Source organism: Cibotium barometz, chromosome 2 (assembly GCF_041138505.1).
Source record: "Cibotium barometz isolate CiBa-2024 chromosome 2, ASM4113850v1, whole genome shotgun sequence".
NCBI lineage: Eukaryota > Viridiplantae > Streptophyta > Polypodiopsida > Cyatheales > Cibotiaceae > Cibotium > Cibotium barometz.
Window position 1 is genome coordinate 62,040,682 of NC_141047.1, and position 26,710 is coordinate 62,067,391.

At 44.5% G+C, this 26,710-nt stretch overlaps 1 protein-coding gene across 1 annotated transcript; it reads left to right on the forward strand.

The window, feature by feature from the left end:
- Positions 1 to 2,998: 2,998 nt before the first annotated feature.
- Positions 2,999 to 3,805, forward strand: LOC147641326 (uncharacterized). Its single transcript, XM_086812246.1, has one exon. The coding sequence runs from the start codon at positions 2,999 to 3,001 to the stop codon at positions 3,803 to 3,805; it is 807 nt and encodes a 268-aa protein (XP_086668372.1).
- The last annotated feature ends 22,905 nt before the right edge of the window (positions 3,806 to 26,710 follow it).

The window sequence follows — 26,710 nt, forward strand, 5'->3', positions numbered from 1 at the left end:
GTAGGAGTTAGAATAATTTCTTGGTTAAAGATAAGGCTAACCAACCTTGACGTCTAGATGGACGGCCGTGATTGGCTCAACGACCAAGGTACTCCGGACGTAAAGAGCCCTTCACGAGTACCTAAAGCTTGGGGCTTTTTCCTACCTTTGATGGCCAGCCTTGCCAAGGTAGCTGAACTCCTGGTGATCTGGGCGGAAGAAACCGGGGGTGCAAGTTTAACGCCGCCAAGTGTGGATCACAATCTAGTTAGAATAGGGGTCCCTTGGTTTTAGACCCTCATCATGGTTAATGGTAGTGGGCGTCGGGATTCTAGACAGCTCGCCCGACCGTTGGATGGTTTTCTAGTGAATAATCCAAGGGTGGATCACACCTGGTTGTAAGGCGGACGGTCCCTTGGAAACAAAGTATTGTAAATATACTTTCAAGTATATGGTTTTATTTTAGTTAATGTTGTTTTATACAATGCTTTCTACCATTGTTTGGAGGGCTGATTTTTACGAACAATGTAACAAAAATAACCTAAAGGAACCATTATTTTAACTGTCTCAATAGTGTGGTAGTAATTAGAAAACCCATGACGGGTGCATGCGGGGTGGAAAGTGGGAGATCGGTCGCCCTGACGGCACCTTTCTAAAGGATGGTGGACCCAATAAGTCGGGTAGCTTTCCAACAAATTTAGCATTAGGACGAGTAGCTTAAGATTCTCTTTCTCACCTTAGGGGAATGTATAATCCGCCAGGCCTCAGGGTTGCTAGGATTGTACCATGAACCAAGGGTAACCAAATACTTTAAGTCCCTCATCTTAGGGGAAAGCACAGTTGTCAGTGCCTCGGGGTGCCAGACTGTGCCATGAACCAAGGGTGAACGTACCTCCGCATTCTGCAGCCGTCCCATGGCTGGGTTGAGTGTGTGATGGGAATAGACTACCCCTAGGTGACTATGCTCAATTTCTGCAAAGTAGAACTAGGTAAGGCTCCTTTGGCTCGTATCCACAGACGTTGGTGCAAGGTCCAGGGACACCCATTGGAATTTCCTTTGAAGCCAAGTCGACTACTAAGAGGCATTATTGCTGCCAATCTAACCTTAAGTGGTTAGGGGTTGGCACCTCACAGGTGGTATCAAAGCACTACGTTGCTTGCCTTACTAACGTTAAGTTGGGTATTTAAACGGGTTATGTCCTGTTGTTATTTCTATAAACAACTAGAATCAAGGTGTTGTTTTTAAACAACCAAAAATTTAGCTTAGAGTGTTTGTTTTAAACACAAAAAGTTAATTAAAAATTTAGTCTGACACTCTATATGAATTGGTTTATTCAGAAGATGGACACTTTTTACGGAGGGGGAGAGATGCTACTACAGCTGTACCCTTCGGCTTGCGCATCTCTGTCCTTAGAGACGCGGACCCTAGTATGGCAGACCTTGGATCAACTTACCGATCCACACCCTTCACGGATCCAGTGTGGCTGGGAGAGAGGCACGGTGTGGTCACAGCACGTGAGGACTTTTCAAATTTACGCGGACCAGGTTGGGAACTTGGAGATGGACTTACAGAGATTACGATGGGCTGAGGAGCTCGAAGTAGTTCAGCTTTTGTGCTTCCATGGAACAAACCCACAGGCGACTATAGAGATCGATGGAGTAGTCAAGACCCATAACAGGTGGGTCTATGACTGAGTCACTAACGAGATTCCTGTCGATAGGGTAGTGATCGCAGACTGGGCTTATCCTGAGTCGGGGATGTGGAGGATGTATGGGTATCCTCCCCTACCCTCAGTTTACAGGCTTTTAGAGACTCGGGATGAGGTACCCTACTTCACTTAGGTGATAGCCCCACAGACTTCCATGGCTACACTCCCTTGGACAGTGAGCCCACGGAGAGTGTAGGTTCCTCACCCGGTGTGGTGGAGGAGTATGTACCCTTGTAGAAATTACAGTTGCAGTTCACTTGAGCTTGTACATATCTTGTGTATATAAATAAAGATTGGTGTTGACTTCTTTTGAGTAATGTTTTAAATATGAATGGTTTAAGTAAAGGTTAGTGTAACCTTTATAAAATGTCTGATGTGATCGTATGGAATTCACAAACTTTAGGAAAAATTTAACGTTAAAGATTATGGAAGGAACAGCCAGAACTTCCCCAAGTTTCACCTATCGCCTTGCCATGCTTTACATTCTAGAAAAGATGTTTCTCGCAGAGACGTATCTTTTCTACTGCACCAACCCTTTTTGGTTAAAGGGAAAGTTTGACTACTTCATAGACGCATCAAGAATGGCCGATTTTGGTCAGAACGACCTTGATCGCCTCAGATGGATGGAGAATTTCAAATTGATAACCTTATATCTATTCTTGCCACGAGACGACGTGGGTAGCACTTTATTAGTTGATGGCAAGTTAATACAGTGAAACCAAGCAGTTTATCAGCATGTTTTAAAGGTCTTACCAGCTAATCGGATAGCAATCTTGGGAAGATCTCTTCCGACCTTACCAGAAAGGTATAGACTATTGCAGATTATGGAAGATCCTACCATCTACCAAGAGGTGGAGTGGACTAAGTTTCATCATGACCTCCAGGAAGACTTGGCAGAAAATCTTAGAAGCCGTGAAGCTAGGACTCTTTTTAGGCAGGAATAGAGTGCTTATTATCCTTCATGTAATAAGACTACACCTATGTAAATAAACTTGTGGAATAAAGAGATGGTTATTTGTATGTCAACCTCTGAGTTGGGAATTATCTTTTTATTATTTAGTCCATGTTCTCAAGCCTCTGAGCCAATCTAGGCCATGCTTATGTCTTTTCCAAGGCACTGGTACATCCACATTTCAATGTAGGGCATGAAATTTTGAGAACCTCTGAGTCTATGGGTTTTAAATTCTGTCCAGCCATGTTGTTAAGTTAAATCCGATATTTCCATAGTTGGTTTTCATAAATATTAAAGTCTTATAGAATATGAAGTAAGTGGTGTACGGTAAATTAATTGAATTCCTTTTCTATAGGAAATGATCACACCCGCACTCTATATTGAGATTCAAGAGAAGAAATTGCTCCTAAAACAGACCCAGCCACCCACTTTCAAGGGGGAAGGCCGGGATATTGAGCGCGATGCTGAAGTTTGGATCGAGGCTATGGACGATTATTTCTCCACTGCGGGTACCGCTCTTGCAAATCGGTCTATGCTTGCCCAATTCCGTCTTCAAGGAGATGCTAAGCTATGGTGGAAGCAACATTGCCGTGACACCGGCACATCTGAAGACACACAGACATGGGAGAAGGTTAAGAAAGCAGTGACAGAAAGATACCTCCCACCTGCTCACCAAGCCCTGAAAATGAATGAGTTCTTCGAGCTACGTCAGCTTAGTTCAACCTTGGAGGAGTATTTTGCTAAGTTCGTAACACTCAGGCATTATGCTCCGCTCATGACCAGCAAACAGCAGATAGCTAGGTTTTGCCAAGGTCTCAATGCTCCACTTGACTCCAGACTGGAGGCAATGAGGCCTACATCTCTTCAGGATGCTCTTCTCAGAGCCAAACCATTGTTTAAGGAAGCCCAGCATCACTTCAACAATGCAAGGAAATTTCAGAATTACGGGAACAAGAGGGTGAGATTTGAGCAACCGCGTCCAGCTCCTGCACTAGTTATTCCACCCACTGCACCCAGAGTTTATGCTGCAGTCTGCAACCCAAACAACAATAATGAGTTCCCCAATGTGCGCTACTTTGGGTGTAATGAGCTGGGTCACTACAGGAATAGGTGCCCAAAGGCAGGTTGCCGCAATAGCCGCCGCTCCAGCACCGAATCCTCCTAGAGGCAATGTGAATCATAGAGGAGGAAGAAATGGAGGACGTGGAAGAGAATGTGGTTGAGTGGCCCGCGTTTATGGCCAAGGTCGTGAACAGCCAGCAAGGTGTGTTCATGCAGCACTTGAAAAGCCTACTCTGGCAAATGAAGCAAGAGAGTGTGCTCGTCTCTTTGCATCTATTGACAACCCTGGTGCGACTCAATAGTATGCGGTTATCCAAACCACTACAATGCACCAAGGTGAGGAGTTTCAGCTTCTTGTTGATTGTGGAAGCACACATTCATTTCTGTCTCCTAAATGTTTAAGAAATCTAAGGTTAAGTCAGTATCCAACTGAACCCATGACTGTGGAATTAGCTAACGGGAAGGAAGTAACTTCTCGTCATGTAGTTGGATCGTTAGATTTTGAAAGAATGCTTAAGGGAATGAAGGCAAGACAACAGATTTTTATTGTCAAGCTCAATAAAGTGGAACAACCCAAGGAAGGCTTAGACCCAGAGTGGTTACATGAATCTTCTGATGTCTTTCCTAAAGATCTCTCTGATCTTCCACCAGCCTGAGAGATAGACCATGAAATTGAAATATTCCCAGGGAGTGAGCTAGTTTCCAAGAGGCCTTATAAGATGTCTCTTCCAGAGGCAATTGAGCTGAAAGAGCAACTCAGGCAGTTGCTAGAACAAGGATTTGTGCGCCCAAGTGTTTCACCATGGGGAGCGCCAGTCCTATTTCAGAAGAAGAAGGATGGGTCATTTCGTCTATGCATCGACTACCGAGAACTCAACCAAGTTACGGTAAAGAATAAATATCCTATTCCAAGGATAGATGAGCTTCTTGATAGGCTGCACGGAGCCAAGGTGTTCTCAAAGATCGACCTCAAATCAGGATACTATCAAATCAGGGTCAAGGATATGGATATCCCAAAGACCTCTTTCAACACACGTTACGGACATTTGAATTTACAGTCATGTCAATCGGCTTAACAAATGCTCCTACAACTATCAATCGGCTAATGCAAAACATCTTTAGGCCCTATCTGGATGATTTTGTCCTAGTGTTGTTTGATGGCATTCTAGTCTACTGCAAGAGGGAGGAAGAGCATGAAGAGCATGTACAAAAAGTTCTACAACTGCTACAACAACACAAGCTATATGCCAAGAAGAGCAAGTGCACGTTCTTCACACCTCAAATAGAATATTTGGGATTTATTGTGTCTCACGACGACGGTATCTCCGTCGATCCTGCTAAGGTTAAGGACATAGTGGAATGGCCTCAACCTACGTCGGTGAGTGAGATAAGAGGATTTCTAGGCATCACAGGCTGGTATAGAACTTTCATCCGAGATTATGCTCTTATTGCCGCTCCTCTAACCAATCTTCTAAAGAAGGGAAGCAAGGTGAACTGGGAACCACATCATCAGATAAGCTTTGATGAACTCAAGGAATACGTCATGACAACTCCATGTTTGAAGCTTCCTAATTTCTCTCAACCATTTGAAGTGGTGACAGATGCAAGTGGAATTGCAGTCGGAGGTGTTCTGGTACAGGAGAAGCGACCTATTGCATTCACATCTCGAAAACTACAAGTTCATGAGAAGAATTATCCGACCCATGATTTGGAGCTATTGGCTGTCATCCATGCTCTTAAGTTATGGAGACATTATCTTTTAGGCCACAAGTTTCAACTTGTTACTGATCACAAAAGCCTAAAATGGATATTTACTCAGCCTACGCTCAACATGCATCAACGAAGATGGGTCGAGCTTCTGCAGGAATATGACTTCGACATCCTTTACAGACCAGGGAAGGACAATGTGGTTGCAGATTCCCTCAATCGGAAGGCATTTCTCAGTGCTATCTCAATCACAGATAATCCTATCCTAACCCAACTAAAGGAAGCCTCACTCAAAGATCTCGATTACATATCACAATAAGATGGAGAATTTTGATGATGGGCAGAACCCAGTTTGGAATTTCACCTGCCATGATGGATGTCTATATTATAGGGATAGGCTATGCATTCCCCAAGAGTCGGGTGGCATAAAGAAGGCTATAATATACAAAGCACATGATAACCCAACATCAGGACACCTAGGCTATGCAAAGACCTTGAATGCTATAAGAAAAAGCTATCATTGGATAGGCTTGAAGGGAGACGTTCTTTGCTACATCCGGCAATGTCTCTCTTGTTAAAGAGTCAAAGCTGAATAGGTCGAGATGCCGGGCAAACTCCAACCGCGCTGGACATCCCAGAGATGAAATGGGAGTGTATAAGCATGGATTTTGTTACCGAATTACCATGTACACAGGGAGGATATCATTCCATTATGGTAATTATGGATATGCTCACAAAGGTATCCCACATTATCCCTGTCAAGGTAACCTATATAGCTTCGAATATTGCCAGAATTTTTGTCAAAGAAATTTTCAAACTTCATGGATTACCTAAGCGGATAGTGAGTGACCGAGATGCGAAGTTCACCTTGAACTTCTAGACGGCCCTATTCCAGACTATAGGTACTCGGTTATATTTCAGCTCAGCATATCACCCACAAACGGACGGACAAACAGAGAGAGTCAATCACGTCATTGAGGATATTCTTAGGGCTTACTGCAATCGAGAGCCTAAGAAGTGGATTTAGTATCTTCCACTGGTGGAGATTGCTTACAATTCCTCTTATCACCAAAGCATTGGCATGACTTCCTTTAATGCTCTCTATGGGCAGGAGTGTTTATCTCCTAAGAATTTTTCCGACCTGACTATCAGAGTTGAAGCCTCAAAGAAGATGATCGAAGAGATGGAAGCCCAGATAAACACCATTTGTAAGGATATTCAGGTTGCCCAAGACCGCCAAAAGCATTTCGCGGATGGGAAAAGGTCAGAAAGGCACTTCAACGAAGGTGGCAAGGTGTTCATCCGCGTACGACCTAAAAGAAGCACTCTTTCCCTAGGGAAGTATAAAAATCTTCGTCCTAGTATTGTGGGCCATATAAAATTGTAAAATGTGTAGGGACTCAAGCATACAAGCTAGATCTCCCTGCTCATCTTAAGGTTCATGACGTTGTGGGGCGAATGGAAAACACACACAACGCCTCTATAATCACCCAACACATGCTCTCGAAAATACACACACACACTATAGGGGGCACCACTCGGCTTGCACAACCCACCTGGCCGAGACAGGGACACACAGATGGAGTGAAGGGAAGAACTACCCACACACACACTCAACACGGGCACTCACACACACAATAACACCACTCAATAAGCTCAAGAAAAGGCAAAATACTGATCATTAGATAAGCTTCAGCTCAGCCCAACATCACTGGGGCAAACAGCTCACAAGGTATGGGTGAAATATGCCAATTACAATCACGATTGGGAGCAGAGACTTCACTCACAAGAGAAGTGTACATAGCAAAAAAAGGAGATAAACAATGAGGAATTAGGCAAAATGGACAGCGCCATCACGTCCGGAGTGGCCCAAAACCCCCATCTACAATCTTGAAGTGCTCCAATCGGAGTTCGTATGAGCAGATTTTGGCCAAAACAGCCTCCAAAAACAGCTAAAACTGATGTAGCGCCTCTTCTTATTCTTCACACACCTGGTCACGACACTTTGGCTGATCTTTTGCATGTTTTTTAAGTGCTTTCACATAGCCTTAACCCTTGGGCACCTTTGGCCTTTTGATTGACCCCAAACGGACTCCGAACAGACCCAAAAGTGGCCGTACGGTCCACTGTCACCCTTCTGCACACATTCGCACACCTGGCACTCAGCTTTTTCCAATCATTCGGACCTGCAACCACGTGAAGTGGGCTCCACTAGCCCTCATGATGACTTCCTAGCATAATTCATCACAAGAAGACGCCCCCATTGTGCCCACACGTACCACACGCACGACTCGATCCCGCCGTCTGACCCTGACGCCACTAGATGCCATTTGACGCACCTGCTTACCTCATGGAGTGGGCCCGCTGATAGCTTCCTCGAGAAGTTTTATGCTATACAACTCCTCATTATTGCATAAAATCACATGAATACCGATAATAGTGAAAGTCAACATACTATGCACACACTGGCCCGCCTGTACACATGTGGGCCCCACATAGCTACCTGGCTCCGGAGAATGGGCAAACCTTTATTTGATGTACCATGCATGTGTATGTACATATGCACACATAAAAGTCACCAAAGGGTGCCAAAATCATAGTGGGCCCCACCAAGTACTGGCCCCAACTAGACGGGCATCCATTATTCAACATCACCATGCCTTCCTATGTACAAATGCTAACAAATGCATCTCAAAAATACGCCTGACATAGTTTGCCACTCCCCCAGCCTGCTAGAGCATTCATGCTCAGCAGCAAACCTCAAATACTTGCCAACCCCCCTGGGTCAAAAGGCCATATGATCGTGGCCCACACTGGCACATAACCACCACATGTTCCACCAGGATCAAAGGGCAAAGACTTATAGGCATCAACCATATACTCATAAGCATCATCTGCATCAAAAATGCTAAAATCAGTCCAATACTCATTAAACAGGGTCTCCAAATCATCCATAAGTGCATCTAAAGCATAATGACCATCCTTCGTGGCATTCCTCGTTGTATCAATCCTCTTCATAGCCTTGGTGACATTAAACTTCATTTTAGCATACACCTCCACATCAGGCTCCTCAAATCCCCAATCAAGAGCATCATCATCCGCACAACAATCATCAACAGGTATCATAACCAAAACATGTGTCATATGCACACATATAGCCATAAAAAAGGCATAAGATACCAAGCATAAATATGCTTCTTGCAGGACATAATCCATGACAGCTTTCCGCATTATACATGATAAGAGAACTTGGTAACTTCCCTCTTTTACATCGTCGATAACAACACTAAGAGAACCACTCATAGAAGCATCCAAAAACATGGCATCTGTAGAGGTAACCAAATAAGCCTCATCAATGGCATCTATACCATGCATGGGGTCAACATGAGCATCACCCACATACATATCATCATGTGCCATGTCATAGGAAGAAGCATCATCACATGAAGAGTTGGTATCAAAAACAGAAATGCTCTCATCATCACTAGACTTCTCCGTAGCAGAAGAGCTATAATAACCATCTCGTCAATCCATAGAATCACAAGAGACCTGTGTATAAACCTCCTCATCATTCTTCATTCTTTCCTCCTCTTTTGTAATCTCCAAAGGTACATATACACTGGTAGCATCCACCATATCAATCACATGCATGTCATGTGCTTCTTGCAATGCTTCTAACTTTACCTTTGCTTCTCTATATTTGGCCAACATCTTGGACTTAAGCACTTGTAACAAATCGGCTCGAAAAAAAGATACATGCTCATATGCTCTCCACACAATATTAAAGGATGCTTCATAATTCGAAACCTGCCACCGATGCTCTCTCAACAAATGCAAAGCTTCAAGGACGACACCTTGGCCATAATCTTCAAGTAAAGCAAACCTTAATCGCATCCAACTTGATTGAACATAACATGGCAACATGTCAAACCAAGCTTTGACCTCACCATCGAATGCTTATGCAAGAAAGCTAGCCATTCCTTCATCATCGTCCAAGCCAATCCTCCGACACCTGTCTTCTCCATAAGCCACAAATTCTATAACATCACCATAGCCATTGAAATACTGAGGGGCATCTACAAACACCACATCTTTTGCTTCAAGGCCCAAAAAATCCCACAATGTATTCATTGCCATCACTTAGAAACATACATGACTTCACCAAGAAGCACCTGTACTCTTCCAAAAACTTGACGCTGAAGGTATTCTCAGAGAGAATGATCTATCAAGGTAGTACACCTGCGCCCTAGAAGAGAATGAAAATGTGCACGTCAAAGGAGATCTCGTAGTTGATGATTGGAATGACTACTGGCAAAGGTGACTCGAGTATCTCCCTCAACTTCTCTGGGCCAAACATAAACACAATGCGCTGCTGATAAAAGACCTTCCTATCAACATGCACGTTTATGCAAACTCTTTGCACTGCATGATATGGCAAGAAAGGTGGTCTTGCTTGGTTATTCATGACAAAATTTCGGTAGCATAACGGCTGTAAATGGATAAAAAACCAAAAAAACCAGCGGCCATTGTGATCAAAACCACTCACTTTCCTCTTGATTTTATGGCTAAAGGATACCCTCTAATGATTGTCCCGTCATTGACTTCCTTTATGCACGTAGTGAATCAATACACAATGCCTCAACGGCCTGAGAGCAACAGATGCATCCCCTGATCTAACCACAATATCACATCCTAAGCTTGATGCCGAAATGGGTTTGTCGAGGGATCTTCCACCTACATCACCGAAAGGATCTCCACACAATGAGAATCCCCCAGCTAAAAACCTCACACACTCACAAGGATAAGCAGATTTTTTCAATACGTCCTTTACCACATCAAGAATACATCCACAATAAATTTGTTCATGGGCGTGACTCACAACCCATGAACCCAACACTAACATACATCTGCCATTGCTGCAAACCTCGAATGTCTCAAGGTACCTGCAAATCTGGAGAACCTGTAACCTGCACCTGTTTCCTGTAACCTGTAGACCGAAGGTACTCGCAAACGAGCTCCTCAGTGGGGGCACCAAAAGAGATGTGGGGCAAATGGAAAACACACACAACGCCTCTATAATCACCCAACACACGCTCTCGAAAATACACACACACACTATAGGGGGCACCACTCGGCTTGCACAACCCACCTGGCCGAGACAGGGACACACAGATGGAGTGAAGGGAAGAACTACCCACACACACACTCAACACGGGAACTCACACACACAATAACACCACTCAATAAGCTCAAGAAGAGGCAAAATACTGATCATTAGATAAGCTTCAGCTCAGCCCAACATCACTGGGGCAAACAGCTCACAAGGTATGGGCGAAATATGCCAATTACAATCATGATTGGGAGCAGAGACTTCACTCACAAGAGAAGTGTACACAGCAAAAAAAGCAGATAAACAGTGAGGAATTAGGCAAAATGGACAGCGCCATCGTGTCCGGAGCGGCCCAAAATCCCCATCTACAATCTTGAAGCGCTCCAATCGGAGTTCGTATGAGCAGATTTCGGCCAAAACAGCCTCCAAAAATAGCTAAAACTGATGTAGCGCCTCTTCTTCTTCTTCACACACCTGGTCACGACCCTTTTGCTGATCTTTTGCATGTTTTTTAAGTGCTTTCACATAGCCTTAACCCTTGGGCACCTTTGGCCTTTTGATTGACCCCAAACGGACCCCGAACAGACCGAAAAGTGGCCGTAAGGTCCACTGTCACTTCTTCTGCACACATTTGCACACCTGGCACTCGGCTTTTTCCAATCATTCGGACCCGCAACCACATGAAGTGGGCTCCACTAGCCCTCATGATAACTTCCTAGCATAATTCATCACAAGAAGACGCCCCCATTGTACCCACACGTACCACGCATGAAACCACGCTTCCTTTTATGCATCTAATTTTAATGCACTTTTTAGTTCCGAGAAACTGTTGCATGATTATCGTTAACAAATTGCAAGACAAAACCTGCAAATTGGAATCAATCTTAGACACATAATCAAGCTATCCCTTAGTCTAAACTAGCGTATCTTGCCTACAAGGCATGCAATAGATTGAGAGAGAGTTGCACACACATACACCACAAGTGTGGTGCATGCATGACAAGCATCGAAACTAGTGTGCAATTTTTCACGCATCTACACAGCATAGATTCACCATGAACTTGAGCATACACACACGGCACTCCGTAGACTTTTAGAGAATGATTCATACACACATACTTCACGATTGTGACTTGTGTGTGATGAATTCTTGTATAACAGACAAGAAACTACATCAATCTCACTCACACACACAGTGAAGACAAAACTGAGGCGCCTACACAGCCATAATCAAGAGGCAAATTCGCCATAATGACAGCCATGATCATGCACATGAAAATATGCAAAAACATGAATAAAATTGACACAATCGACACAGATTGAGGGCCGGATTCATGAGGCCGACCCCCCCTCGAAAGGACTTGTATTACTTGATCACGGAACCCGTGAATTAATACTTACATGGCCTCTTTAGCTTACACGAAGCTCTTACACAGAGAGGGCTGTGGAGGCTAAGAACTCCACAGTCCACACAAGCAGCAATCTCCTCCGTGTACCTGCAGTTTCCGTTGCCCTCTTCTCAAGGAACACAAGCCACACGGACTAGTAGTTCCTGCAGAGAAAAGGGGGAGAGCCTCTCTAGAGGACTTTGTACTCTGCTATTCTCTAGTGCAGAATTTAGTCTAAGTTAGGCAGCCTGGAAGGAGAACTGCCGTATATGAGCATAACTAGAGGAAACTATGGAGGAAGAAGTTGAAGAGCATGAAGAGAGCTTTCAACTCCACCCACCTACATGCAAAACTGAGCCTTGGACTGCCAGATATGGCCCCAACATGCACACGAGTTTCCAAAAAGCACCTGGTTCCCTATCTTTAGCAAAAGTTAGAGAGAGAATGTGCTTTTCCTAACTTGGGGAGCACTCCACAATGAGGCGCCTCCTTTTGGGGCTGATTCTCGTGCACAGAGGGTGCCCATGGCCCCCCTCTGGCCCCTTGTCCAGCCCCTTGGCCCTCTTGCCCATGGTTCCAGCCCCCGTGCCCACTCCGTAAGCCATATTTTAGCCGTAATTTTACCGTTTCGAGGTCATTTCTTACCCGTTTTGACTTTTGTAAAGCATGGTGAAGTCCTGGTAAGATTTCTTAGGCACTTTTGCAACTTTCATCATTCTCTGGGCCCCTCATGTGGCCTCAATGCACTTTCCTGCTGCCTCTTGCACTTGCTTCCATGGTATTTTCTCTCCTCGGAAGGGCCAGTTCTAGAGAGAGAAAATCATTTTGAAGCTAAAAACTCACCAAAATCAAATTTTGGTGACATTACCCCGCCCTTAAATCCTTAATCATCCTCGATTATAGGGCCATTTGGGGAAAAAGGTAGCCACATTGCCACTCAGGATCCTCATTTAAGTGCTTAATCCATTCCCAGACTAGAGGGCTAATCTAGAGGGCGCTTCGAATGGCAAGAGCCAAAGCAAAGCTGATTCATAACTTTGTGTACATAGAAAGAATCATTGCATGCAAAATATAAACCTTTAAAACATTTAAGCTTCAAAACAACATTAAAACATTTACAAATAGGAAATAGAGAGAAAAACACCTTGAATTAATGTTCTTGATTCTTGTAGAAGCTTACATATTATCTAGCCCGTGAAGAAATTTATACTCCTCAAATAAAGGAATGGAGTCTTTGAGCTGAGGCTCCTGCATCCACTTAGCATCTTCGTTAGGATAATTCTTAAACTTAATTAGGTAACGTCGAATGACTTTACCACTTCTAAGTATATTATCCTCATGTTTTAGGATGGCTTCGGGCTATGAGATCTCCTCTTGTTCATCGAACTCAGGAGGATCTTCTAGTACAGGCTCTGAAGGCGGTGTACCCTTGTATGGCTTAAGAAGGCTGACATGAAAGGTGTTATGGATATGCCAATGCTCAGGTAACTTGAGTCGATAGGAGGTTTCATTAATCCTCTCAAGGACTTGGAAAGGTCCATAGTACCTCTTGGCGAGCTTTGCGTAGAACTTTTGATACCCTGTAGGTTCACCTTGCTAGTCCTTGCCCGTTCTTTGCCTCAAACGAGCCTTTGTGAACTTGAGTAAAACCCATTCATCATCCTTGAATTCTAGTGGCCTTCTATGCTTGTCAGCAGTCCTCTTCTGCTTTTGCTGTGATGCTTGTATTGTTTCCCTTATCTTTTGGAAAGCATCTTGTATGTCTCGCACATACTCATCAGCAGCAAAAATATTATCTTTCACTTTCAAGATAAGAGGAGGCTTTGGGCGTCCCTCTATTATCTCAAAAGGAGCTTTACCTGTGGACGTGTGTATGGTATTATTATACGCATACTCCACTAACGGTAAATACTTTTCCCATTGGTTCTTGGTTTCTACCTCTCCCACATAGTTTTTCAACAAATCAAGTAGAGTGGAATTTACAATTTCACTTTGGCCATCTGTCTGTGGATGATATGCCGAGGAGAAATTGAGCTTAGTGCCAAGAGTCTCAAATAGTCCTTGCCAGAATAGACTTGTCATTCGGGGATCTCTATCTGAGACTATTGACGTAGGCAATCCATGATACTTGAATATCTGGGAAATGAATAAGGTCGCCATGTGGTGTGCTTTAATAGTCTTTTTAACAGGTATAAAATGTGCCTGTTTACTAAAGCGATCCACAATGGTCCAAATTCCTGTATTCCCATGGATGGACTTTGGTAACCCAAAGATAAAATCCATCACTATACTTTCCCAAGGAACATTGGGAATTGGGAGGGGTTGCAATAACCCTGGCGCTTTCCCTCAGTCATACTTGACCTTTTGACATACCAGGCATTGGGTAACATATTCCTGGATGTCCTTTTTCATTGAGGGCCAATAGAAGTATGTTTCTATTGCATTAGTAGTAGCTTGAATTCCTCGATGCCCCGCATAAGGGGGAGCATGAGACTCATACATAACCTTCTCTCTCAGATCTTTAATAATACATAGCCGAGAGCCATGTAATAGAAATCCTTCATTTAGAGAGTATGGTTCATGTGCAACATTGCTCTCAAGGTCTCTTATAACTTGTGCAAAATCACTGTCTTCTGCATACCTTCCAACCATGCTTGTCAAATCATGGTTGTATGCAACAGAGATTGCGTTAGACCTTGGGCGTCTAGATAGAGCGTCAGCTACTACATTCTGTTTACCTGCAACATGAGCAATATGAAAATGAAATTGCGAAAGGAAATTAGCCCACCTCATTTGTTTGTCGGATAATTTCATTTGCGTCTCATGAAGTACTTGATACTTTGATGGTCCGTGCGAATAATGAAAGGCGTTCCCAGCAGATAATACTTGCAAGTCTGCAAGGCATGAATTACGGCAAGTAACTCCTTTTCATATATGCCCAGACTCTTTTCTTGTGTCTGCAAACAAGCGACGACTCTCATATGCTACAGGATGCCCTTCTTGAGAAAGGACAGTGCCCAAGCTGTCGCCACATGCATCACAATGCACCTCAAATGTCTTGGTGAGGTCAGGAAGCACTAAAAGTGGCTACAACATTAGCTTAGCTTTGAGTTCCTTAAAGGCTGTGTTCTCCCTTGCAGTCCATTGAAACTTAACCTTCTTCTTGGTCAAGTCATGCAAAGGCCCAGCTATTACAGAAAACTTAACCTTCTTCTTGGTCAAGTCATGCAAAGGCCCAGCTATTACAGAAAACTTCTCTATGAAGCGCTTGTAATAGGAACACATTCCTATAAAGCTTCTTAACTCATGTAGATTCATCGGCTGGGGCCACTCATCTATTATCTTAAGCTTTTCGGGATCCATACGGATACCCTCCTTAGAGATAATGTGTCCCAGGTAACGAATCTCTTGCAAAAAGAACTCAGTCTTTTTGCTATTCACATAAAGCTTATGTGCACGCAATTCATTAAGCACTTGAGCCAAATGCTCCTTGTGCTCTTCAAGTGACCTAGAATAAATAATTATATCATCAAAGAATACACCAGTAAAAGCACAAAATTTACAAAAAATTCTATCCATAAGACGATTAAAAGTTGCGGGAGCATTGGTGAGACCGAAAGGCATCACCAAGAACTCTTACAAACCAAACTGCGTTCAAAACGCTGTCTTGTGGATATCCTCAGGAACTATCCTGATCTGATGATACCCACTCTTTAGGTCGATCCTATTGAAATAGGATGAACCTTGTAACTTGTCAAAGATGTCCTCAATCCGGGGGACTGGGAATCTGTTCTTTATTGTGGTCTTGTTTAGTGCTCGATAGTCCACACACATACGGTATGAACCATCTTTCTTTTGCACTAATAGCACAGGGGAACAAAAGGGTGATGAGCTAGGGCGGACCATTCCTTTCTCAAGAAGCTCATTGACTTGTGTCATGATCTCTTCTTGTTTGTTGAGCACGGGAGACCCTATAGGGCGGCCTGTTGGGAGGTGAACTCCCCTGCACAAGCTCTATCTTATGGTCATCTTCCTCTCTACTAGGGGGCAGTTCATTAGGAACCGTATCCTTAAAACAGTCATTATACTCTCATAGGAAAGTTTCACACTGTGCCTGCACATACTCTTGTGATTCATTAACACTTAACACTTGTTCTAATTTGCATTAGAAGATAAAGAAACATCAACATTAGGTGGAGAGTCCTTGACAAAGACCATATACGCAAAAAGTGATTTCTTTATTACCTTCTTAATTGAATCATTACTTACAAGAGGAATAGTGTTTCCTTTACTTTGTGCTTGCACAGTGAATTCCCTGAGTGAAAGTGACTGTTCTTTCTGGGAATTTCATCTTCGCATACAAGCGATGAAACCAAGGGGCCCCTAAAATGACATCCTCGTGCTCAAGAGGTGACACATAAAATTCCTCTGTGTCAGAGTACTTTTGTATATGGAGCCTAAGCTTCCCAATCAAGGGGGTGACTGGAACTTGCTAGCCTTTGAAGGCTCCCATAGCTTCCAATGGTGCTCCCATATCATCATATTTTATGCCTAGGCGCTGGGCTAACTCCACTGAAATGAAATTATGCGTAGATCCGGGATCTAATAGCATAAAAGCACTTTGGTCCCGTATCTTCCCCCATACATAGCATAACTGAGAAGCTCTAGGGTTCTCAGTCAGAGTGGAGAGAATCTGTGTAGCTTGTGGTGCCTCCTTCTTGGCCATGGCCTTCGGGCAAGCTCGATAGCTATGCCCCTGTTCACCACACTTGAAGCATCGATTCTCTTTCTTATACCTTTCAAGCTCCTTGGGGGAAAGCTTGTTTTGCCCTTTGAACGCGCCTTTATCCTTCTTCTTGCCCTGGTTACCCTTCTGATCCTTTTGAGGGCGATCGGAGGGTTGCATCTTGTCCCCTTTTTCCATTGGCTTAACAGCCACTTTGTTGGAGGGAAAGATTTTAGCCGCCACCAAGGAATGATGGATAACTTTTGAGATCGTTTTCGGCTTTTGGGCATTCACGTACGTCTTCATGTCCTCTGGGAGTCCAGCACAATATTGCTGCTTTTGCTCAGCAAAGTCGATCTTTTTGAAAATAGTTGCTTTGAGATGTAAATCCCAAAACTTGTCAACATATTTCTGCATCGACTCACCCTTCTCGAGCTTTAATCCTCTACAAGAGGTGAAGACATCGTCCTTGGCATTCTCAGTAAGAAACTGAGCCATGATTGCTTGTCTGCACTCCTTCCAAGTCTTTGGAGCGATGCCTTGAGTACGGAGACTCGCCCACCACTGACGGGCACTCTTTTGAAAGTACATGGCAACATGACGCAACTTAGAGCTTTCGGTGAAACTTTCACCCCCAAAAGCTTCATCAAATTGTTGTATGAACCCCAGCACTTTGTCAGTGTTACCATAGGCACCGTCATAAGAAAGAAAAGTGACACTCTTCCCGCCTTCTTTGAATTTCTCCAACTTTTGCGCTCTTTTCCAAGCATGGTGAGTCCCCTTGCGTCTCTTTCCAGAGGCCGCCTTTTTAGAGGATGTCATGGTCGGAACGGAGGATCCACTTGTGTTCCCTGAAGAGCTAGGACTTGAGGGAGGAGAGGGAGACCTTCTTTGCCGCTGGCGATGTCTTCCTCGCTCTCCATTCCTGCTCTCGGAAGAACTGGAGTCCGGACTAGCGCTTGGACGGCGTCTCTTTGAAGGACGTACAGGAGAGCGGGGGACTCGTCTTCTTCGAGGAGCCTCGTCAGAGGACACATCCTCACGGTCACACGCTCCATTGTACTGTTCCATACCAGGAAGAGAATTCCGCTCTGGGGAGGGCCACTTTTCCATGTTATTGGAAGGAGCAGCTGGATCAGCTGCCATGAGCGCTTGCACAATAGGTTGTAATAAGGGATTAGCCTGCGCTTCATGGAGCTTTTGAACCAAGTACCGAAGTGCTTGAGTCCCCTCCGAAGAACCTGCATCCTCCCTTAAATTCACCATACCTCATGCTGCTCTTCCATCTTCTTAGCTCTAACTTCTGAGAGAAAGGAAAACAATAAGTAAGGTTCTTGATATGCGAGTCTTGATGCTAGAAAGTAAACTTCACGAAGAGGGAGAGAAGAATTTTCCCTACTTCGCAACAGCTTATTTCTTACATACCATACAACATCGCAAAAGCTACTTCTAGACCGTCTTTTGCTTAAGAAAGAAGAAGAAACCTACAGCTCTGATACCAATGAAACCACGCTTCCTTTTATGCGTCTAATTTTAATGCACTTTTTAGTTCCGAGAAACTGTTGCATGATTATCGTTAACAAATTGCAAGACAAAATCTGCAAATTGGAATCAATCTTAGATACATAATCAAGCTATCCCTTAGTCTAAACTAGCGTATCTTGCCTACAAGGCATGCAATAGATTGAGAGAGAGTTGCACACACATACACCACAAGTGTGGTGCATGCATGACAAGCATCGAAACTAGTGTGCAATTTTTCATGCATCTACACAGCATAGATTCACCATGAACTTGAGCATACACACACGGCACTCCGTAGACTTTTAGAGAATGATTCATACACACATACTTCACGATTGTGACTTGTGTGTGATGAATTCTTGCATAACAGACAAGAAACTACATCAATCTCACTCACACACACAGTGAAGACAAAACTGAGGCGCCTACACATCCATAATCAAGAGGCAAATTCGCCATAATGACAGCCATGATCATGCACATGAAAATATGCAAAAACATGAATAAAATTAACACAATCGACACAGATTGAGGGCCGGATTCATGAGGCCGACCCCCCTCGAAAGGACTTGTATTACTTGATCACGGAACCCGTGAATTAATACTTACATGGCCTCTTTAGCTTACACGAAGCTCTTACACATAGAGGGCTGTGGAGGCTAAGAACTCCACAATCCACACAAGCAGTAATCTCCTCCGTGTACCTGTAGTTTCCGTTGCCCTCTTCTCAAGGAACACAAGCCACACGGACTAGTAGTTCCTGCAGAGAAAAGGGGGAGAGCCTCTCTAGAGGACTTTGTACTCTGCTATTCTCTAGTGCAGAATTTAGTCTTACTAGGCAGCCTGGAAGGAGAACTGCCGTATATGAGCATAACTAGAGGAAACTATGGAGGAAGAAGTTGAAGAGCGTGAAGAGAGCTTTCAACTCCACCCACCTGCATGCAAAACTGAGCCCTGGACTACCAGATATGGCCCCAACATGCACACGAGTTTCCAAAAAGCACCTGGTTCCCTATCTTTAGCAAAAGTTAGAGAGAGAATGTGCTTTTCCTAACTTGGGGAGCACTCCACAATGAGGCGCCTCCTTTTGGGGCTGATTCCCATGCACAGAGGGTGCCCATGGCCCCCCTCTGGCCCCTTGTCCAGCCCCTTGGCCCTCTTGCCCATGGTTCCAGCCCCTGTGCCCACTCCGTAAGCCATATTTTAGCCGTAATTTTACCGTTTCGAGGTCATTTCTTACCCGTTTTGACTTTTGTAAAGCATGGTGAAGTCCTGGTAAGATTTCTTAGGCACTTTTGCAGCTTGCATCATTCTCTGGGCCCCTCATGTGGCCTCAATGCACTTTCCTGCTGCCTCTTGCACTTGCTTCCATGGTATTTTCTCTCCCCGGAAGGGCCAGTTCTAGAGAGAGAAAATCATTTTGAAGCTAAAAACTCACCAAAATCAAATTTTGGTGACAACGCACACGACTCGATCCCACCATCTGACCCTGACGCCACTAGATGCCATTTGACGCACCTGCTTACCTCATGCAGTGGGCCCGTCGATAGCTTCCTCGAGAAGTTTTACGCTATACAACTCCTCATTATTGCATAAAATCACATGAATACCGATAATAGTGAAAGTCGACATACTATGCACACACTGGCCCGCCTGTACACATGTGGGCCCCACATAGCTACCTGGCTCCGGAGAATGGGCAAACCTTTATTTGATGTACCATGCATGTGTATGTACATATGCACACATAAAAGTCACCAAAGGGTGCCAAAGTCATAGTGGGCCCCACCAAGTACTGCACCCCAGCAGCGAGACGGGCATCCATTATTCAACATCACCATGCCTTTCTATGTACAAATGCTAACAAATGCATCTCAAAAATACGCATGACAACGTTGTCAGGCGTTTTTTTGCCAAGCAAAATCCCCCTAGCTTGAGCTTGTTGCAAATGCTTAGGCATATGATATGCCAGCTTTGAGCCTACGACCATGTACATACTAGTCAGCTTTTGGGTTTGGATGGCTATGTCATTTTTTTGTCCTGCCATTGCGCATACACGAGTGGTACCAGGTTTCTAGAGAGCCGTATGCCTCGCTTTGATGTTTTGTTTACCTCTTATGGTGTTCTGGTGATGCTGGCAGTTTGCCTTGGAGACTGATATGGCATTTGGAGCCCCCAGTGGCCTTCTTTGTGTTGTTGTGTGATCTTAGACTCTCTCTAAGAGCTATGCATGACACGTCTTGGTAGTGTCTTATTCATGGAACCGATGGCTATCTTGATGCGAAGCCTCAAAGGCACTTAGCTCACCATCTTCATGGCGAAAGCATGCTAGTGTTGGAGGATGTTGGTGGACCCAGTGTACAAAAAGGTTTTGAGGAGTGTGGTCTTTTGGAGAAGGATGAGTTTATTTCAGGTGTGCTTGATGAGGTGTCATTTGTGGATACTATGGGTGAGCTTTCTGCCATGGAAAGCTCATGCTTGCAAGGTGGGAATGAGATGGTAAAAGTGTCGTCTGTGGGAATGTACGATGTAATCTGAGAATTTGAGGAAATGGAATGTAAACACATGTATGGTGAGATGGATGCTCGTGTTAATACAAAGTATAAAACGCTTGCAAAGAAGGTGAACCTAGTTGCTTTGCCCCTACCGCCGCCAGAAAGCAAGGAGAAGATGGATGAAGCCTCTATGCAACCAAATCTCAGAGATCCAAAGAAAATTGGGCATAAGTTTACACAGGAAACCTTAAAAGAGCTGAAGATTGGCGACAAGGATTTCCTATTACCAGTTGAAAAGGAATGCTTTGTGGCATGGCTACACGTTGTTTATGGCGTTTTGGCTATCTTCAAGTGTTGTTGGATTCCTTCATGTGGTTTCTCATGGTGCTAAAGTTGAGATGGCTAGTGCAATTGGTAGCTTATCTGCTGCACCTAGCTATTGTCTACAGGTTGGAGAGCCTTAATATAATCTGTATGCACCTAAAGGAGGCTTGGATTGTGTGTGCGAGCTGAGGAAAAACTGGTTGAAGCCTGATGCGCTGCCTGTGGGAGAATGAGGTTGCTTGTAGTAGCCCCCCAGCTCTCATGTCCACCCCATGCATAATGTTCTGGTCTGCCAGCTTGACATGCGATCTTATGTGGTTTCCCATGTGGTTTTTGACCTCCCCCACGTTGGCGTTGACATTTCTCAAGGAAGCAGCTCAGCCAACCAGTTAAAGATGCACCTACCATTGATCATGCGCCCAGCTCACCTTGCTTGCAAGGCCTTCCTTATACTGGCCATCACCCATCACACACGGGCTACTAATCCCATCATGCGCAGATCAGGCCATGATATTGTCCAGCTGCCATACACATTCGACTGTGTGCTCAGCCAGTGTATTGTGCAACCCCACTTGTATGCCATAGCTACTCTGCTCCAATTGGCTACCTGCTTGTCTTATGGTATGTCTAATGGCCTTTGACTGCTACCCTTCATGCACCCGACTGCCCTTTACTACCATCTTCTGATGCCCTGCATATGCGTAGCCACGTCCTCCTCAAATCTGCCGCCCTCCTTACACCAACCCTTAAAGGAGAGCCGCCCTCTCCTCTCACTAGAAGGAGAGAGAATGTAAAATTACCGGGAAGAGAGAGAGTTTAAGTCAAGAGAGTTCTAGTGAGGGAGAGAGAGAGCTCTCGCGATTGATGAACCAGAAAGGACCAGACAAAAAGGGGAGTTGTTTTCCTTTCTAAAGGTTGATCTAAAGGGTTTTCTTCCTCTCTCTAAGGCTCCATTCCACATCTAAGAGTACTGGATATCTTCCTACACCTTTAAATGTGACCTTTTTTTCCCTGTGAGTATGAGAAGCCAAAGGGAATGTCTTTTTTTGTGAAAGCTCCTTATGAGGGGTTTCGCATGGGCGATTTCAAATAAGGGCGGTTGCCCAGCTATGTGTAGGAGATCACTAAGCTTGGTGTGGTGAGCATGGAGATATGAGAGGAGAGAATGAAGGTTTGATGTTCCTATCCAATAATTTCTTGTACTTGGTAAATAAAGAGGGTTCTTATGGCCATTCCGAGAGTTCTACCAACGTGTTTTTTATTTCGTGTGGTGTTTGCTGGTGTGGGTGGGTGGTGAGTGTGTATGTTTTCATTCCGGCTTAGGGCGGTGGTGCCCCCTTTTGCATGTGCTTTGATTCCAAGACTGTGGGGAGGGCAGCTATAGAGGCAGTTCTCTTCCCTTTTCCCTTCCTCTCATGTTTTTTGGTGCCCCCACTGAGGATAATTCTTGGCATCTTCAGTCTCGTCGCCATGAAGAAGATCAGGAGTGTGGTTCTCGACACTAATCCGCAGGTGAGGAAATTGCAATTGAAGACGATACAGGATGTGCAGGTTCATTATTGGGAATTTAAAGCTTTGATTTGGGTACTCGAAGAATATCACGATGTGGTGTTGATAGGTAATGAAACGGTTTTTCTATTTCTTGGCACCCTGCCTTTGCGTATTGGATGTGATATGGCATGCATGGAGTTTAAGAAGGTGCAACACATGGTTAGCTACCTTATGTCGCCAACTGGACAGGTTTTGTATGCGTATCTTGCGAGCGATAAAGATTCTTATGATGGCGATGATTCGAGCTCGAGTGATGACGAGGACTCTAGTTCCTCATGTGATGATGATTTTATGGATGCTAGTAGCTTGCAATCTATCCCTCCATGTGTCAAGGGGCATGGCAGTTTATGTTTGCAGGAATCCCATCTTGTGGATGACCATGTTTTTGATGTATATGGTGATGAGGGGGTTGTCCCTAAAGGTGACATGTCTACTTGGGATGTGGAAAGCTTGCAGGATGATGAACCACAGGTTAAAATGGATGCTAGTATGGATTCAAATGTGACAAAGGCCATTGCTAGGCTACAGGCTATGAGACGGTTCTCTATGGATGATGTTGTGGATGCGCTTGACTTTTCCTTGCAGAGGTTCATGACGATGTGATGGAGATTGATGATCATGTGGTTGGTGGGGTAGTAGACCCTACTTCTATGCATGTTTATGATCCTTTGGATTGACCTGATGCTATGGATGTTGAGGCCATAGCAGTTATGGATGTTGCAAAAGAAGATGCAAGGGGGGTTGGCATGACATGCGAGACCACTTATGCTAGTTTAGTGTGTATGGCCGAGGACAGGGCCACCTGCAAAGAGGGTGTAAATGTTATGATGCAACAAATGTGTGCTAATGTTTTAATGGACACGCTACTTTGTGTAGCTTTGAAATAGGTTATGCATGTCAAGTGGACTTTGGCCAAGGCGTTTTTGGGTTGCTTTTATACTGAAGGAGCTATGGTGTGTGATGCCTTTGTGCATGAGTCTTGGGACATGTTCCCTCATGGGATTTCGTATGTGGATGAGCAGAAAAGCATTGAGATGCAGCATGGATACCAGGACACTACGATTTTGACCCAGGTGGGTTTTATGCGTCTTTGGATGTGCTTGTGTGGTCCACTACTCTATGGCCGTTTGATCCAGGGGGATGTTCAGTATTTTTGGATGTCTACTGCATGACATGAATGTCATGCAGGCTGGGGGGTTGGCAAACTATGTCAGGCGTTTTTTTGCCAGGCAAAATCCCCCTTGCTTGAGCTCATTGCAGATGCTTAGGCATATGATATGCTAGCTTTGAGCCTACAAACATGTACATACTAGTCAACTTTTGGGTTTGGATGGCTGTGTCATTTTTTTGTCTTGCCATTGCGCATACACGAGTGGTACCAGGTTTCTAGAGAGCCGTATGCCTCGCTTTGATGTTTTGTTTACCTCTTATGGTGCTCTGGTGATGCTGGCAGTTTGCCTTGGAGACTGATATGGCATTTGGAGCCCCCAGTGGCCTTCTTTGTGTTGTTGTGTGATCTTAGACTCTCTCTAAGAGCTATGCATGACACGTCTTGGTAGTGTCTTATTCATGGAACCGATGGCTATCTTGATGCGAAGCCTCAAAGGCACTTAGCTCACCATCTTCATGGCGAAAGCATGCTAGTTTTGGAGGATGTTGGTGGACCCAGTGGATCATGGCTACACGTTGTTTATGGCATTTTGGCTATCTTCAAGTGTTGTTGGCTTGCTTCATGTGGTTTTCTCATGGTGCTAATGTTGAGATGGCTAGTGCAATTGGTAGCATATCTGCTGCGCCTAGCTATTTTCTACAGGTTGGAGAGCCTTAATATAATCTGTATGCACCTGAAGGAGGCTTGGATTGTGTGTGCGAGCTGAGGAAAAACCGGTTGAAGCCTGATGCGCTGCCTGTGGGAGAATGAGGTTGCTTGTAGTAGCCCCCCTGCTCTCATGTCCACCCCATGTATAATGTTCTGGTCTGCCAGCTTGACATGCGATCTTATGTGGTTTCCCATGTGGTTTTTGACCTCCCCCACGTTGGCGTTGACATTTCTCAAGGAAGCAGCTCAGCCAACCAGGTAAAGATGCACCTACCATTGATCATGCGCCCAGCTCACCTTGCTTGCAAAGTCAAGCAACAACACTTAACTAGCAGATTAGCTAGATGGATATTACTCTTACAAGAATTTGAATTTGATGGCCAGGCAACCAGCACTTGGTCGCAAATTATTTGTCATGCCTTGAATTAAGAGAACCTGCAAGTGGCATTGATGATAGTTTTCCCAATGCAGCCCTCTTTCACCTAGCTCAAGTTGAGAAAATTGACTTGGAGATCCCGACATTCACAACCCAGCAACTAGGAGGCACTATTCTATGGACAAAGTATTGGGTGATGTTCACTTTTCTTTTGATTGGGGAAGTGCCAAACCACTTAAACAAAGATCAAACAAGGCAACTTGTTTTACGTAGTTGTTCTTTTCAAATAATTTTGGGTGAGCTCTACTACCGCACTATAGATGAGGTTCAATTGCAATGTGTATTATCACATGAGCAATCAGGAGTCCTCTAGGATGCGCATAGTGGTGTTGTGGATGGACACATTCTGGGGAGATTGACATCCAAAGTGGCTTCCAATCAAGATCGCACGCATGCCGCTCCACCTCATCTTACCTCTTGAACCTTTCTAAAAGTGGGGGCTGGACTTCATCAGGCCAATCAAACTAGCAACGGCTCACATAGGTAGTTGCTACATCCTTACTACTACAAATTATTGCACCAAGTGGGTAGAAGCTTGGCCATTGCAGGACAATATTGCAAACTTGGTAGCAAAACGTTTCTACAAGGATATCTTCTGCAAATTTTGATGCCCCATCAAATTGGTAAGTGATCCGGGAGGCCACTTTATCAACGAAGTCATCCAAAAAATGACTGCATTCTACAAAGTGGTGCACAAGAAATCATATCTCCCTACTACCCACAGGCAAATGGATTGGCGAAGTATCACATAGCCTGTAATGGCACGTCAAATTGCCCGTAGTGGTGATTGAGCTTGATCGGACACGTAGGCCACACACTGGAGTGCATGTGGTGAAGGTGTCCAGGGTTTAGGGGTGAGGGCACCCGAGTCTAAGTACCATGGGTGGCCAAACTAGTATGGGCAGGAAGGCCACCACTATATATATCCTGGCCATGTGGTGTTATCCTCATTCTCATGTAACTCTCTCTTGGAGAGCAAGCCCTCTACGGTTGGATGGTGACCACAAGCTCCTTACCCTCTTTGGCTATGGTGGAGTCCATGGTAGCATTACAGTGGTGTAACATTGGTATCAAAGCTAGGATGGTTTTCACTTCGCTTCTTGCACATGAATTCCCCCAAAATGAATTAGAGCTAAGTCTCTAATTTTTCAAATTGTTTTGCATATAAGTTTTTAGCAATTTATGGGATGAATTATTGTTGTGTGTGAGTTTGGGGAAGAAGGTTCTATACAACAAGCATAAGACTTGTGGAGTAGGCATCAAAAGTGGTTCCAGAGCATGAATGCAAGAGGGTAAGGAGCTTGTGGTCACCACCCAACCATAGAGGGATTGCTCTCTAAGAGAGAGCTACATGAGAATGAGGATGACACCTCATGGCCAAGACATATATAGTGGTGGCTTGCCTGCCCACACTTGTTCGATCGCGCATGGTATTCCGACTTGGGCTCCCTCACCCTTGATTCAGACACCTTCACCACACACACTCCGGTGTATAGCCTATGTGTTTGGTTGAGCTAAATCGGCGCTATGGGCAATCCACATGCCACTACAGGCTACGTGACATTACCCCCCCCTTCTAAAGATCACCACAAACTCTCCACAAACTCTAGAGCAGTGAGATGACTATGCATGGCAAATAAAATGGAAGAGAAAACCATTCTAGAAGAGCAATTCTCTTCGATCAAGTTTGTATTAATCAGTTTCTAGCAAGTTGCTAAAAGGCTACGAAGGTATTGAGCACTACGTTGTTAGGATTTTTTTGCAAACAGTGTTTTAGCTTTTGGTTGGTGCATGGGCATGTCTATGCCCCTAGTATGGTGTCTCTTGCATGGTTTTTGATAGCAGAATAAAGCCCAATCCCAGTTGGTTAGAGTATGTCTAGGTCTGGTTCATTTTGGTCAGGGTTTGAAGTTCTTGTCTAGTTTGTT

Coding starts and splice junctions, on each gene's coding strand:
- LOC147641326 (XM_086812246.1), top strand. CDS start 2,999: ATGATCACACCCGCACTCTATATTGAGATTCAAGAGAAGAAATTGCTC.